Consider the following 15,470-nt stretch of genomic DNA (forward strand, 5'->3'; position numbering starts at 1 on the left):
GCCGGGGAGGGGGAGCAACCGCCACCGCCCCGCCCCGCCCGTCGCGGCTGTGACGGCAGCGCCGCGCGCCGGGCGGCGGGAGTTGGCGCGAAGGCGGGGGGGGCGGGCGGCATGGAGCCGGAGGCGTCCCGCTAGCCAGATAAACCGCCGCCGGCAGCATGGTGAGCCCGCCGCACCGGGGGGCCGCCCCCTGCCCCCTCCGCGGTTCTTCCCCCGGGTGGGGAAGGGAAGGGGAGAGGAGGGAGCGTGGCGCAGTGTAGTGCCCCGGCGAGGGCGGGTGGGCGTCTTTCCCGGTGCGTGGCTGCAGCCCCGCGGCCGTTGGGGCCGTTGGAGCCGAGCCGGGGTCCTCTCCCCTCAGGGCGGCCCCGGGTGCGGAGGCCCCGCGCTGTGGCGGAGCGGCAGAGGTCTGCCCGGGCGGGAGCGGCGGCGAGGCCGCGGGGGAGAGGCCGCCCGCCCTGCCGCGCCTCCGGCAGTGCTTGCGCGCTTCCCGCCGCTCCCCGCCCCGGCGGGGCCGAGGCCCGGCTTTCCACGCGTGCCAGGAAAATAAACCCCTGGCCGAGGGAATGCCCCCCATTGCGCCCTTACCCCCAGGGGGAAGCGTCTGAGCCTCTCTACCTTCCCCTTCTCGAAACTGGCTGGTGAATTGGGTGGGGACCGTGCGCTTGTCTGGGGGGAAAGGTGGAGGAGCTAACCTCCCTCTGAACGCAGGCTGCCGAAGTTCTAACTCTTCCTTTAATTTCAGTAAGAGCATACACGAGGGCGTTTCTGCTGCCAAATTGGACGGTGTGCAATATTTGCAGGAAAACAAGTAGGAAAAAAGAACTTAAAAGTCTAGAAGTAGACACTTGTTTATAAATAATGAAGGATGCAACGCTCACTAGGATGTACAGTTTGTAAATATAAATATATACGTGTGTGTGCTTTCCAAAGCACTGCTCGCTGATGCAGCCATTATAAGATGGTATCCCCTCTTCATCTTTGATTCAGGTAAATTTGCTTCTACTCAGAGGGAGTCTCTGTGCAGATGTTTTACTGGCTTAGCTACAAATGCCATTCAAAGCCAGCTAGGTTCAACTTTGGTTTTGGACTCTCCATGGAGTTTAACCTTGTTTATATCTTAGGCCTGATGCGCAGCAGTGATGGGCAATACAATCTGAGGCTTTCACAGTACTGATAGAGGTCTGCCAGCACTAAGAATCCTGAAACTATTAAACTGTGATATTTTCATAGTTTGTTAGGGGTGGCTGAAGACTTTAAACTTATGTATGAGGACAAGGCTGCCTCTTCTAAAGAGATCATGGCAGGGGAACAGAAAACTGATCTTACTGGAAGACTTGCTTCCTCCTTTCCCGCCTTCCTGGGACAAAAGCTTTCTCCCTCTATGTAGTCTTCTGAATGTCACACATCTCACAATGCCTGGCACTTTCCTAGAAGGAAAGAAGACAGCCATCGTTTTGGGGAGAGGATGAGTTGCCTCAGCCCTCTCCCTTGTCAGTGCTGAAGAGAAGAGGCTGTACAACCATCAGTGCTGCAGCTGCAGAGATAGAGGCAAAAACAGAGTGATGCTGGTAACAGTGTAGCCTGTTCTGTGTGTGCGGTGACAGCACAAGCGTATTGGAATTTAATACCGTACCCTTGCAAGCAGACTTTTCGTAGTGCCAAACATAAGTAGCCCCTGTTAGGTTGGTTCTGCAGCATCTTCGTAGCTGTGCTGAACTGATGTGTGTAGAGTTACAGAATGAACTGTTTTGTCCTAGAGCGGATTTATTTTTTTACCCAGATTAGTGGCCTGACCCAGTTCGCAAGCAGAGAGCTATGCTGGTACAACTGAGGGACTTAGTGACTGGGCGTAGGGGCTACATAGCTGCCTCTAGCTGAGAAAGACATTCATATGGCCAGGGCTGTGGCATCAGCTGGTGTGTACTTAGAACCGTGATACTGCTTGAAAAATACTGTATAGTACCTGTGCTGCAGTTAGCACTATTAGTAAATATTAATTAAGTATAGTTATCCAAGCTAGTATTACTGGTTTCACTGAAGTGATACTATATATTTCGTTTCAGTTAGCACAATTTTTCTGGACACGCCAGATGTCAGAGCTGATGTTTGCACAAAACTTGCACTGAAATAGGCAGACTGTAAATAAATATGATGCTTTTGATGCAAGGCCTTCATGGACACACTTCAGAATACCTGAAATAAGGTGCATTACTTTCTGTTAACAGTCATTGAGCTAGATGGGTGAAATTCAGTTTTCTATCTCATATTGTATTTTGAGGTGCAAACTGAATTATATGACGCTATTTTGGAAAATATTTTGCCTTACTGGACACTGGTCCTCTTACAAGCACTGTGTCTATTATAGTTAGATTGAGATGGTTCTGTCATCAAAGTGTTGGAGTAGTTGATCTTTGTTTTAGGATGCTTTTGAAATGCAGGAAAAAAACAGTACGGAGTGTTTATGAGTTTTATAACTGACTTTTTTGAGCTGGGTATTTACTAAAGTCTTAAGAGTCACCCTGACAAGCTCTCCAAGTAACCAGTCTTTGTACGACCTAACAAATAGTTTCAGTTTCTATTCATGTTATCCCTCCTCAGTAAAAAAGATAAAACTTTCAAGAGAAAACTTGCAACCTGACATGATTAATTGCTATGTTCGTCTATTTTGCATAAGATGGAGGATTTGAAGCATTAGTCAAAATTGGCAAGAACTAGACCGCACAGCCGTTACTGAGATCATACAATTACTAAGATAGCTCAGCAGGAAGAAGCACACCTGAACACAGCTTTTTAGGCTGTTCAGATGCTATGCATCACTTACCCCCCTAATTTAGCGAGAGGGATCAGAAATTCTTACTTAGGTGAAATTGCTCAAAGTTACATGTCTTGTTGCTGCTGCTGAAGCACCCATGGGGAGCCACACCAATATAGCCTCGCCTCTTTAATTTTAGCCTTCTGGGCAAGGGGACCACCCAGGACAGCCATGCTGGTGAGTGTATCTCCAGGATACACAAGGCTGATGACTCCTGCAGTTTTGGGGGGAATGTCCTGGAAGGAAACTTGCCAGTCACATTGGTACACACCTTTCCTCATTTGAATGAGTACAGATAAAAACTAAATATATGCAGTTTTGCCATCTGGTGAACTAATGTATATGCATGGCATTATATACCTATAAGATGGTCAGTCAGAGTACGTTAAATAGGTAAACCCAGAATGGAGGCAAGTGATCCTATCTGGGATCTAAGCTTATATTATACTTTATAAACAGTCTTCAAACTTGTAGGGTGGGAATCAGTCTGATACATACTTGTATTGCTTCATTTCTGCAATTAGTTATGTAATGAAATACGGATTTATCTGGCATCTCATAATAAATGGCACGAAAAATCTGTCCCTTGATGAATCTTGGATAAAAGCTTCACTGAAAGATAACTTCACTGTTGCACTGCGGCATACTTTTCTCCCAAGCAATTCTGAATTCGCCATCTGTTATAGTCCAGCAGTGGCTAACCAGGTTACCTTTTCTTCTGAAGAGCAGTATAGCTGAAGAAGATCGGAGGATTTATAACTGAAGATTGAAGAAGATTGTACATAGATGTCAGTTTTCCTTTGTAGCTTAGGGCTGTGTAGTTTAGTCACTCAGAAGTAGATGGTCGCTATAGGAAATTACAATTTACTACCCAAATACAAACTTTTATTCAGAAACCTCTAGGTGGCTTGTGTGCTTTTGTATTCACAGTATTTTCTGAAAACTCCTTGGCACAAACATGTGTTAATAAATAATAAAATAATAAAAAATAATAAAATAATGATAAAAGGAAAAAAGCTGCCATTTCTTGAGGACTGAAGTGCAGTTTGCATCAAGAATAGAATGAGTTGTGTTAACGTGGGGGGGGCGTTTTGGAATATGTAGGTGCTGTATCACCACAGTATTTTCAAAGAAAAAATAGTATTTGTATGGATGGTGCTTTCTTAATAAATGGGTAGAAGATGCTGCTTTGAATAAAACAAATAAACAAAATTGTTTATTCTCATTTGACCTGTTAATCTAATAAAATACTACCTGCATTATAAAAGATAGTAGCAGTTGACTGTCACCCATTTATTTTAGATGTTTATGAAGTGATTTGGGGGAAAATAGCTTATAAAGTTGACCCCGATGAGATACTATTTTTTAAAAGTTTGAAGTGGCAGTTTAGGTCCTCTATAGCACGTTAAACGTAGCAGGGCTTATAGCTATGGCGTTCATTTTGTGAATTAAAGGTATTTATGAAGAGCTAACCTGATATCCCATGAGAACTGATGAGGCAGAAAATAATAATTTACATGTTATAATTTGGGCCCTAGCAGTTCAGGAGCTGTGATATTAAAATAGTGGAAGAAACTGGGGCAGGCAGGTCTATTTTGTATTTTCTTCATTAAGTCTTCATTTCATAAACCAGGACACTACGGTATTTCCTTGTATAAATCTGTAAAGAGAAAATCTAGTATTGCATATGGTGTTTGCAGAACAAGTCACTTTATTTTGCAGTGTTGTAGTAAATATTTAAATTATTTTACTATGTAAAAGATCTAGTGAGACTTCTAATCAATTTTTCTGTTGCCTATGTTACCTTAAGCCTAAAAAGAAGTCAGTAATAATGATTGAGTGATTGGGTCCATGAATCTACTTGGAGACTTTTTAAATAGATCCTTTCGTCAAACCTGTTAGCTATAGGTATCAGCAGTCAAAATTTTGGAGCTTATGTAGTACTACATTTACATTGTAGGAGTACATGTAAACCAGCAGCGTTGAAAATTTGTGCCTCAAGGCATAAATTCCATAGATGGAAATTGTGAAGTCTCATTAAGGAAGAATGCTTCCCAGTCTGCTGTTGTCTGTTTGCTGAATCCATGTTATTACATGCAGGTAAAACATAAAGAGTCTAAATTTTTACAGGAAACATTTCTGATTCTAGAAAATTGTTTTACGCTAAATATACTAAATAAATCTATATACGTCCCATATTTTGTGTATGCTTTCAAATTACATATTCAATTGATTTAAGCCCTATAGGCTCTGATAAACCAAATCCAGACTGCCAGGGAACTGGTAAGGGAACAGGAGCCTGAAATGCTCCTTCTTGTCAATAAGACTTCTGGAGATTTTTTAAGTATTTACTACTTTACTTCTAGTTCCCTACAATAATCAAAAACTACCCAGATGAACTCTATGATGGGGAATAGCTATCAGCTGGGTAGAATATAGTCCTGAGCCACGCCCTTTACCTGCTATATAGTTAGGCTATATGGGGTACTTTCTTTCTCTAAAATGGCTGCTACCCCTGGAGGTAGTGATACTAACCAGGTACATGTTTTTCTCAATTTCTTTTTAAGAAAATGGAAATACTAGTTTTTTCAACAGAAGTCAGATTTGGTTTTGTGTGTACAGTAATGCTTTTTAAAATTGAGGTTTCAGCTGCTGATTTTCCATATTTAGAAAGCTTTTTATGGTTGTACTGTGGTCAGATAATAAAATAAGGTTACAAAATAGACCTCTTGGAGCTCTTCGTATTAAGTTCTTTCTCTTTATTGAAATTTTAATCTGTTTCTTGCTGGCTAATTTTTTTAGTGAGATGAGAGTTACTGTCCTAAACTTATAAGAAGGTGGAAGATGCAGTACGTCCCACTACTTGACTGCTTTTTAGCTCTTTGTGCTTTTTTTATCTTTTTACATTGGACACTGCTTCATACCTGAGCTGATCATTTTAACTATAGAAATACTTTGGGCTAGGTTTATGATGATTAATTGGGGAAAAAAAAATAATTATACATCTCTCTTAAGTTACTGTATTTCATTGCTAATGGGAGTTTGTTTTGAAGTGTGTATTGGTGAAGATGTCCAACTAAGGAAAAAACAAACTTTTTTCTGTGATTCAAAGACAACAGAAAGGTGGTATGGTGTCTGAGCAGCTATGTTTAACTAGCTGGTCTTTGTTTTCTTGGTTGTAAACAAAATTTCAAGGTCAACAAATATTATAAAAGGAGCTGCCGAGAAAAATAATTTAAATGCGTTGCTGTTTTGTAGTGTGAAACTTTTGAGAGCTATCTGTATTTAAAAATCTATAAATCTTTTTTCCCCTTTACTAGGATATCCGGAAATTCTTTGGTGTTGTACATCCTGGAAAGCGACAAGAATGTGAGACTGCGAAAAAGAGTGAAAAAATTAAAAATGGTGAAGGACCTTCAAGTGGGAAGAAAAAGGGAAAGGAGACTAAGGTTAATTTTGCTTTTCTTATTTGTGAACTTCTGGATTTCTCTAATGTAGGATTGTTTGTATCATCTCTAGCGTTTTTTTAAAGTCATAGTTCTTCCCATATACTCAAAAACTAGACTATATGTCAGTTGTTTTTATGGGCATGAGAGGAAACTACCACTTAACATTAACTTCTAGCAGCAAAACTTTGTAGGTGGTGAAGAAAATGGCTAATTTTAAAAATATTTGGGTTGTAGGGTAAAGGAGAGGTAGGTAGAAGTTGTTATGGTTAGGTGCTAATGTAGGAACAATCTGATGTATTTGAAGTTATTTTAGCTATAGCCATAGTTTTCTAAGTAGCTCTGCTTATTTAATTTTTAATTTAATTAACATTGAGGCTTACGCACAGTAGATGTAGACATATCATAAAGATGTTATGCTTTCAAGTAAGGTAGGGGTCTGTGGTGTAGGTGCCCTCTGACCAGTTTTTTAACCAGGTGTTTTTAAACACCTGTAGGGGAAACATTAACACTGCCTTTTTTGTCCAGGTCACTTATCTAAACCTGTTGCAAAGACCAAATTCTGTAAAATGACAGGTTAAAATTAGATTGGGTTCTAGTTTCGGAGTACTTTTCATGTTAATCATCTGAACTGCTATAAAAAAGAAAAGAGTGGCTAAAGAGGGCTTTAAAAGTGCTCAGAGAATGGAAGGATTTCTAATAGGATGCAATGTTTAATGTGAAGTATCACAATCAAGAAATAAGATGTTACTTAAAATATTTTGGCTGTATAATTTCATTGGTTCAATGTGAAAATAAAGGACCATTCAGTGGAACTGAAAGACATAGCCGTTATCTTATGCGATCTATTATTTTTACTTTGCAATTCTCCAATTATATCAAGGATTTAACGGGTTTCAGATTAGAATTGAGTATGGATTATAGTTATGTTTTTCTAGAATTACATTTTTAGAAGCGTTTACAGCTGTGCATGTCTACAAAACAAGCACAGTTGTAGTTTGGTAGGCCCAGGAAACTTCCTATCTGTGCAGCTTGTGATTTTTCTAAATATCTAAAACTTGTCAATGTCTTCTTAAAAAAAAAAATAAAAAAAATCCTTGAGACAGTTTAATACTAGCTGCTGCTAGATAGAACATGTTTGTCAACTGTGATGATTGGTGCAGTCTCTTATGGTAGTTGCACTGCTTAATGGGTGAGAGGAGAAGCTGCAAGCAACCAGCGCGCTGGATAGGAAATCAGTCTAGCTAAAACTGTTGTGTATGCTTTTTTCCTTTTTCAATTGGCTATCTTTTACTCTGAAGTTGTGTCAAATTCTGGTGGTTACAGTAAAGCCATATCCAGAATGGAACCAAAAATGAAGATGAATCCGTACAAGTAACTTATTGGCCTGTACCACCTCTATTTCTGGTGGGACCATGCAATTTCTTTTTTGGATTAAAAAAAGAAAATCTGTGCTTGAAAATCTGTTTGATTTACTTTAATTGGCATTACACTTGACTATTTATTCTCAACATAATCATCTATAGTTTTCTTGGAGTATGTTTAGCTTTACTGCTGCAGTTTCTTCCTTATTTCCTCTGCCTTGCACCTTCCCCCTCCCACTGATGCGTTAGCACAAGCCTGTTCGTAAATGTAATACTGGGAAATTAAAAAAAATCTGTTAGAATTTGTTTGAAACTCATACATTTGAATGTGTAACTGAGTAGAAGCTTGAAAGACCTGTTTACTGGTTGAACTAATAGACTGTTACTCTTAGGTGAATAATTCACCCAGTGAAGATGTTTCCAAACAAAAGCAGACAAAGAAGAAAAAAAGAATAATCTACGATTCAGGTAGCTTTCACAGTTGTTTCTGAATGCTCCTTTTTATCTTTTGCATCAGCATTCAAGGTCAATTAGGTAAATGGTACATCTGAAAGAAAGCTGTGGTTTGTTTGTTTGTTTGCTTTTTTTTTTTTTTTAGTAAATGCAATTAAAAACATTTTTCACAGTAATTATTGCTGGATAGCTAAATATATTTGATAATAAGAGTGCAGTGTGTGCCATGCATGTAATATACAGTGCAAAGTAACTTTTAACAATAAACCTCTGTTAAAACAAACCAAAAACAAACCACAAAAAAAACCCTGCCCAGAAAAAAAAAAAGTTCAGATAGTAAATTCTGTCAAAACTCTTGTTTTGTTATGAAGACATATATAAATTGTGGGGAGTTCTAGGTTTACTGTTCTGTTAGGGATAAATGACATCCTACACTGGGTACAGGAGGCTGATCATATACTATAATTTTACATTTCTCTGCATTGTGTGAACATAATATAGGAGATTGTTTTAAAAGGCTAACTTGTGTTTCTGTATGTGTGTCTATAAAAAAATTCTAGTGAATGTTGATCCCATACTCTTAAATTTACAGCATGGAACACACAGAATATAATTTAAAGCACTGCTGTCATTCTAAAAATATTCTTTAGAATATTATAATATAGGAAACCTCTTTTATAGCACTCATGTCTAAAAAAAAAAAAACAAACCAAAAACAAAAAAACAAAAACAACAACCCACAAAAAAACTAAACAAACCCGAACAACAAAAAGCAGCCTTCCCCCCGAACAAAAAGCCCCAAGCCCTTGCCTGTCAAGTTAGGTTAATTTAAAAGCTTGACATTTCTAGTTTAGTCTTTCTGAGCTGTTATGTCATTTAATTGCTCCTTGATTGGATTCTGAATCCTTGAATATTTGTTGTGAAACTGTAGAAAGGATGGCAGGAGTTTCTACAATTTTGGACTCCTACTGAAGACTTCAGCTTGAATTTTTAGAAGCAATCTTCTTAACCTTGGAAGATTGCTTCTCTTATAGAAGAAAAATGGTCATACAAACATCTGTCAGAATAATGCTGTTGTATGTAGAAAAATATGTTCAGATCTTCAGATGAACTGTTCTATAAACAGTTCCTGTTTAGCAGTGAGGAATACCAGTAGAAATATTTCTGCATTAAAAGGTGGAGTACAAAAGTAATATATAACTCAGCTGTTACCTTTAAATTGCTGATACTGTCTGGAGGTTTTGCAAATTCTAGCCCATTAGTAGTAGGAGAGCAAAAGTGAAATAGTGCTCTACGTTCATGAAGGTGGAAAAGTATGTGTGGGTTGTTTTCAATAATTACAATATATATTAGTGTTTATGATGGAAAAAGGTAGGCTCTGAAGGGTAGCCCTCTGTTACACTGGCTAGTTGTCTTGGCTTCTTCAGTTTGTCCTGCTTACTCATTTGGATGTTGGGATACATAATCCACAGTGGTCTAAGTTTGGCATCTTGACAATTTTTGGGATATGGAGAATGGTTGGCGAGGTGAGTGGCAGTGTACCAGTGTTCTCCTGAAAAATCGGAGTACAACCTCAGTGATCTATTTTAGCCCGTTGTTAGCTTTAGGAATAGGTATTGTGGAATACGCCAGCATAATATAATACTATATAAATTTAATCAGGCTAATGAATCTGTGTTAGAAGTTTGTTGTGGTGGTGTTTGGGGATTTTTTTGGTGTCGTGGTTGTTGGTTTGGGTTTTTTTTCTTTTTCTTTTTTTTTTTTTTTCTTTTTTTAAGTAATCTGATGTGGTACTCTGACAGTTGCATTAGGCATAGAGGTTCTTGGAATAAGTAACAAAGTATTTCTTGTTATGTAAACAAAAACCTCTGCCTAGACTGAGTTCTGACCAAATTTTCATTTAGCTTTATATGCTGGAATAAATGATGGCTAGGCTTTTAGCTGATGGAGAAAAAAGAAGCTGTGCTCCGACCTTCCATATGATGTCTTTTTCTCACTCAGTTGAATATATATGGAAGCATGTTAACTAATGTTATGTGATATATTACTTAAAGCCTATATGTATGTGAAGAAAATCTACATTTATGTTGTGGTCAAAATACAGATTCAGAAGAGGAGGTGCTGTCAGTGAAAAAATCCAAGAAGCCATCTGAGAAAAAAGCAGCTACTTCAAAACTTGGTAAAGTTCTAAAGCAGGATCCTGTTGTTTATATTTCAGAGACAGGTAATGGAAGAAATGTATCATTATACGTTCAGCTGTAGTGGGGTGGATTATGTTACAAATGGGATGGATTGTTTGACTGATATACTCTGAAATATGACCATAAAACCTAATATTGAGAAAGACAAGTTATGTTCTTAAACAAGCTAATCAAAAGCACTTCAGAAGTTTAGCCTTGAGTATCGTAAAGTCAGGAGCAGGGTAAAACTGAGGTGATGTTGGGTAGTGGCTTAGGTTGATTTAAATAGGCATATAATTTCATGAGCTAACACTTCCATGCTTAAGAGTATTCCATAGGGGAAGGAATTAAGTAAAAGAAGTATTTTTATTGTAGTTAAACTGCTGACTAGCACACTTTGTGAAGTGACTGTTGGCTACCATAAGTAGGTTTGAAAACCTGAATTTTTATTTTACTTGGTATAGGACTTTCCATGTCTTAAATCTCTGCCTAATATGTTGGTGACTGCAAAAGGTCTTGGGTTTTGTATTTTATTTCCTTATCAACACAAACAATTTTTTTGGGGGGGGGGGGGGGTGGGGGAACAAACCCAAACCAAATCCAACATTATTTGTCTATTAGACTTTCAGGAAGAACTGGAATTGGAAAACACAATCGTAACAAAAACTTGCTTTTTACCTTGTATATACCATACTTCTCAGTATTGGATTTCAGCTTTCTAAATTCTGGAGCTATTTTTGCTCTTGGGAAAAGGATTGAGTGTAATTAACCATTCTTGATCATTTTCAGGTCTCTTGTAGCCTTCTGAAAAAAATTGTGACAGTGGTTAACTGTTAAGCTCTCAGCAGAGTTTTGTTTAGGTTTAGTCTCTTCTTTAGAAGCTGTATAGTTAAACTAAAAACACAATCTTAACTCAAGCCATAAGTACCATTCAACTGAACAGATAAGGGCAAATTTTTTGAGTTTGATTGAAAAGTCTTATGTGTTAATTTGTTTTCATTGTTTGCATGGTTGTTGTTCCTTAGTACTGCTTTCAGTTTTGCTTTTTTTGTGATTCTTGACCTTGGTGCTCTCAAGAGGAGTTTGACTGTAAATTTACAGGGGAGACATTCATCTACTGTTACGGAAGTCTCATCCTGCAGAATTCTCATTAAACATGTTTCCTTTCCAGCTCCAAAACAAAAAACTGATAGTGATTTTCTGCCATCTTCCCCCCTTCCCCTGTGTTCTTAATTCTATCATGAGGCAGTTTTGTTTCCAGTTAGTTACTTCATGTTGTGCATTTTTCTCCACTAAATTTGAGATGTTATGGAAAAGTTTCAGTGGCATTAGCTACTATTGTTTGATAGGTGAACATCAGTTTATGTAGACTCGGTCTTATTATGAATCAAGCATCCTTAAAGCTATGCCACCAGCATAGGGAAAATACTCGGGTTTTGTGAATTCTGTAAAAATGCATCTGTGGAAGATTAACAGAGCTTCTAGTATTTAGCTTAATATTTCAGTACTTTTTGAAGATGGACTTTAACACTTCCTTTTTGGCATCTGAGAATAATTGGCTGAATGTGTCTGCATGTGCATTTTTTGTTATGTAGAGTTGTGTGTTTTTTTTAAATACATTTGAAATACATGTGAGTGCTTGCAATTTCAGGGCTGCTTTTACTACTGGTTGTTCTCTTGTTCCATCTTAAATAGGAGATCTGTTAGTGGCACTTAAGCAAAGATTAAGACTACATGTGGGCTGAAAGAATTCACTTATTCAGATCCTCATGATAGGATGAGTTTGATTCCTGTCTTACTGAATGGCCTAGATTGGAAGCATCTTAAATTTGACTCAGTTAATGTGATAAATTAGAAACTTTTTGAATGGTCTACTGTTCAGAGCTGATAGCTTCCCAACTTAAATCTCTTGTCATGTCACTAGATCTATTGTAATTTCACTTTAATTTGTTACAATGCAGATAAACTTAGGTATTTTGATATTGGATGCTGGTTACCATCCTCTGATCACCTGTGCAACACAAGCTGTAGAACTTCCTGAGAGTTGCAACACTAGGTGGACACATTTTCGTCACAAACATATTTCTCATAGTTTGTGATGCACCTCTCTCTGCTTACTATAACGTAGGCTTTAAGTGAGAAAGACTTAGGCTTTTTGTCAGTTGCTGCTGTGGTTAGATGTACTTAGTACATCTGGTCTGAGTTCAGCTGAGGCTGTAACTATCGGGTCTTCCATATTTGTCTCCGAGAGTAGAGTTCTTTACTAGCCACGGGACTTCCCCTGTATGGATTTCTTAGAAACTGTGATAAAATTAAGGCTTGAATCCAAATCTATTTTGATAAAACATGTTTTTTAAGTGTTAGAATTCCAGGAGTTCTTCTGTGATCCCTCTTTGAGTTTTAGGATACATATTTGGAAAAGTGGACATAGTCCTTGGGTATAGTGGTTTTTTGGTAAGATCATTGCTGAACATAAACATTGCCTCCCTATAATCATACTGTTTATTTTTAAAACAAAAAAGGATTGTTTGCTGCAGTATCCCATTAGAAGTGTAGCTCAGCTGGCTTTTTTTCTCTATCTCCTTCCTCCTTACACTCTTTTCGGAATCACTGTTTCCAAGATGGATTGTGCTTATTTTATTTGTCCTAGATATTCGACCTGACATTTAGCTGCACTATGTCACGTATTCAAATGAGCTCAATTTTCCAAAGTATCCTGAACACATTATCTATCTTGTTTGTCCTTTTACTCAAAACTTTGTTTCCTTCGACAGTTTTGCCAACAATTCTTTCCTAACAAAAAGGATCTTTAACAGCATTGATCCCGGAGTAGATAAACGATCAGATTCCTGGGGAATAAACAGTACATATTTAGGTTTCTTATGCAATTCAAGGTGGTGTAATCAAGTTTTTCTGCATAGGGATACCATGGGAACACGGGTCAAGGTTATTAGTGAAATCCCTGAAAACCACGCCTCGAGGTTATTCTTATCTAAAGAGTCTTAAGTACACGCAAGATTGACTTAATTGTCTATGACTAAAACAATGCCTTTATAACCTTGAGACTTAATGCTTGAATTTTGTTTATATTTAATCTGTGTAAATTGTTTCCTCAGCTTAATGGAGCTGTCAAGCTGAGTGTGTTTTAATGGTATTGATATAGCTATTGGCCTGAGATAAACATGTTTTATAAGAAAAGATCCTAATGAAATTTGTAGGCATTAGTCCTTTTCTTGTTTTTAGTGTTATGCAGCTGAAAACTTATATCAAGAATACACTTGTTGGACTTGCTGAAAAGTCAGAATCTCATCCTCAAGGGCTCTGTCCGTGGCAATGTTTGAAAGAGCCTTTTGGCATCAAGTAGTCAGTAAAAGCTTGGTAGTTAATTGCCTCAACCTATTTTTCAATTTAATTTGAAACTTTCTTCCTGTTGCTTGAATTTCTTTTCAGCTCTCCTCTATGAGTATGTGGGATAGAGCTTTCATGAAAAATGTTGGGGGAATTAACTTTTTGATTTGTATACGAGTGGATTGATGAGATTATTGCATTGCTTTGTTTGCAATTTGCAAAAAATTTGCAAAAAATTTGCAATTTGCAAAAAATTTGCAATTTTTGCAAATTGCATTTGCATTTACTAGCTTATGAAGTTGCCTTTTTTCCTTAATAAGGCAAAAAAAAAAATGAAGCAAGAATAGTTGCTCTTTGTAATTCTATGAGAAATGCTTTGTTATTGAAACAAATTTAATTTAAATAAATATTTATTTTACTGATGGCCAAAGATAAAGTGAAGTTACTCTAGCAGGTAACAAGGGGATAAAAGAGCCTTTTCTGTTGATAGAACAGTGGATTGGGAAAAAAAGCCGAATGTTTGTTGTATTTGTTAAAATAACACTTTGTTTGACTGTTTAATGAAGTATGGAACCTTGAGCTTTGTTTGTAGAAGATGACCTGTTATTGTGTTGTGTTGAACCTCATCGGGTTTCATCACAGGTGGTTATTTGACAGGAATTGTGACTTCACTTTTAGCGAGTACTTAATCTTTCGTATATATTGTGTTGAGGTAATTATGCATATGTAGCAATCACTTTGATAACTTGAATGTTGTGAAATCGAACTTTTTTTTTTTTTTTTTAAAAAAAGAAGCCTTGTTCTAGTGGTAGGCTGAATTATTTATAAAGCTAGAAAAACCAAAGTGGTGGAAACTGAGTAGGTTTGTAGGTTATTGGAAAACTGCTCCTTGAGAGCTTAGAAGACAGGACAAGAAGAATACCTTGTGAATGTGCTTGCTGAATATAGACTCTTTTAATATAGAGAATGGGGGGGGGGGGGGGGGGGTGGACAAACAAAGAAACCCCAAAAACTCACAGAAAAAAAATCAGTTAAGTGCTAGCACTGGTGGCCAAAAAAAAGCCTCCCCATCCAAACGCTGATTCAAATGACCAGCAGATTGTCAGTGAATAATCATGTCTTATACTGAAACATTTGATAGGGGAATAAAAAATTGTCACTGTTACTTCCTGGGCAATACTAGCATTGTATGCACTTACGGAAATTGCTATACTTAGGTGAAAACGTGTGAAGGTGATAAATAGCGCTCTGTGTACCAGCTTTCCTCTAAAGCGTTTTATGGAAGTTGAGAATAGGGAGATGAACCTTAAGGGAGTTTGACTTGAAATGCACTTGTGGAATGAGAGTGTAAGTTCTGGCAGAAATCCTATGAAGAAGCAGAGACCAGTGTTGCAGAGGACAATGTAAAAGGTATTTAGGAGTGAGTGCCATTAAAATTAATTTAGTTAAGTTTGGGAATACCAACAGTACAACGTGAGGGTCCTGTAATGGTAAATGTGCTGTTGTACTGAAAATCCTAAGTGGTGAGAGGACCACTCTCTCTCTGTTGTGTAAAGATAGTAAATGTGTCATAGTATCTGGAGTTGCCTCCTTGAATAGGGGAGTAAGTGGAAACCAGAGATGTGGATGAAGTAAAATTTAATGTTATTCTTAAAGAGATGATCTTTTTTTTTTTTTTTTTCCTCTGCAGAATCTAGGATAACAGCAATATTGAGAAATAAATATGGTAACTTTGAAAAAAAATTAGTAGGATTCATTTTTCAGAAGACAGTGATTACTTTAAGATTACTTTGTCAGCCTGTATTTCAAACATGGCAGGACATGAAATAAATTCATTACAGTTTAATCTCTGTAACGATTGCTGTTA

The 15,470-nt window shown here is 37.8% G+C and overlaps 1 protein-coding gene across 3 annotated transcripts in view; it reads left to right on the forward strand.

The window, feature by feature from the left end:
• The first annotated feature begins 53 nt into the window (after positions 1–53).
• RFC1 (replication factor C subunit 1) overlaps positions 54–15,470 on the forward strand; it is a 44,321-nt gene continuing 28,904 nt past the window's right edge. Inside the window, exons 1-4 of one of the 3 annotated variants that reach the window (XM_082316257.1) lie at positions 54–161; positions 6,133–6,261; positions 8,015–8,090; positions 10,180–10,254. In XM_082316257.1, the coding sequence (XP_082172383.1) occupies positions 159–161; positions 6,133–6,261; positions 8,015–8,090; positions 10,180–10,254 (283 nt within the window). In that variant the 5' untranslated portion in view covers positions 54–158. Of the gene's footprint in view, positions 162–6,132; positions 6,262–8,014; positions 8,091–10,179; positions 10,300–15,470 lie in introns of all 3 variants that reach the window. The other 2 variants (XM_082316256.1, XM_082316258.1) reach the window with 2 other exon arrangements.

Source organism: Platalea leucorodia, assembly GCF_965183815.1.
Source record: "Platalea leucorodia genome assembly, chromosome: 6".
Taxonomy (NCBI): Eukaryota; Metazoa; Chordata; class Aves; order Pelecaniformes; family Threskiornithidae; genus Platalea; species Platalea leucorodia.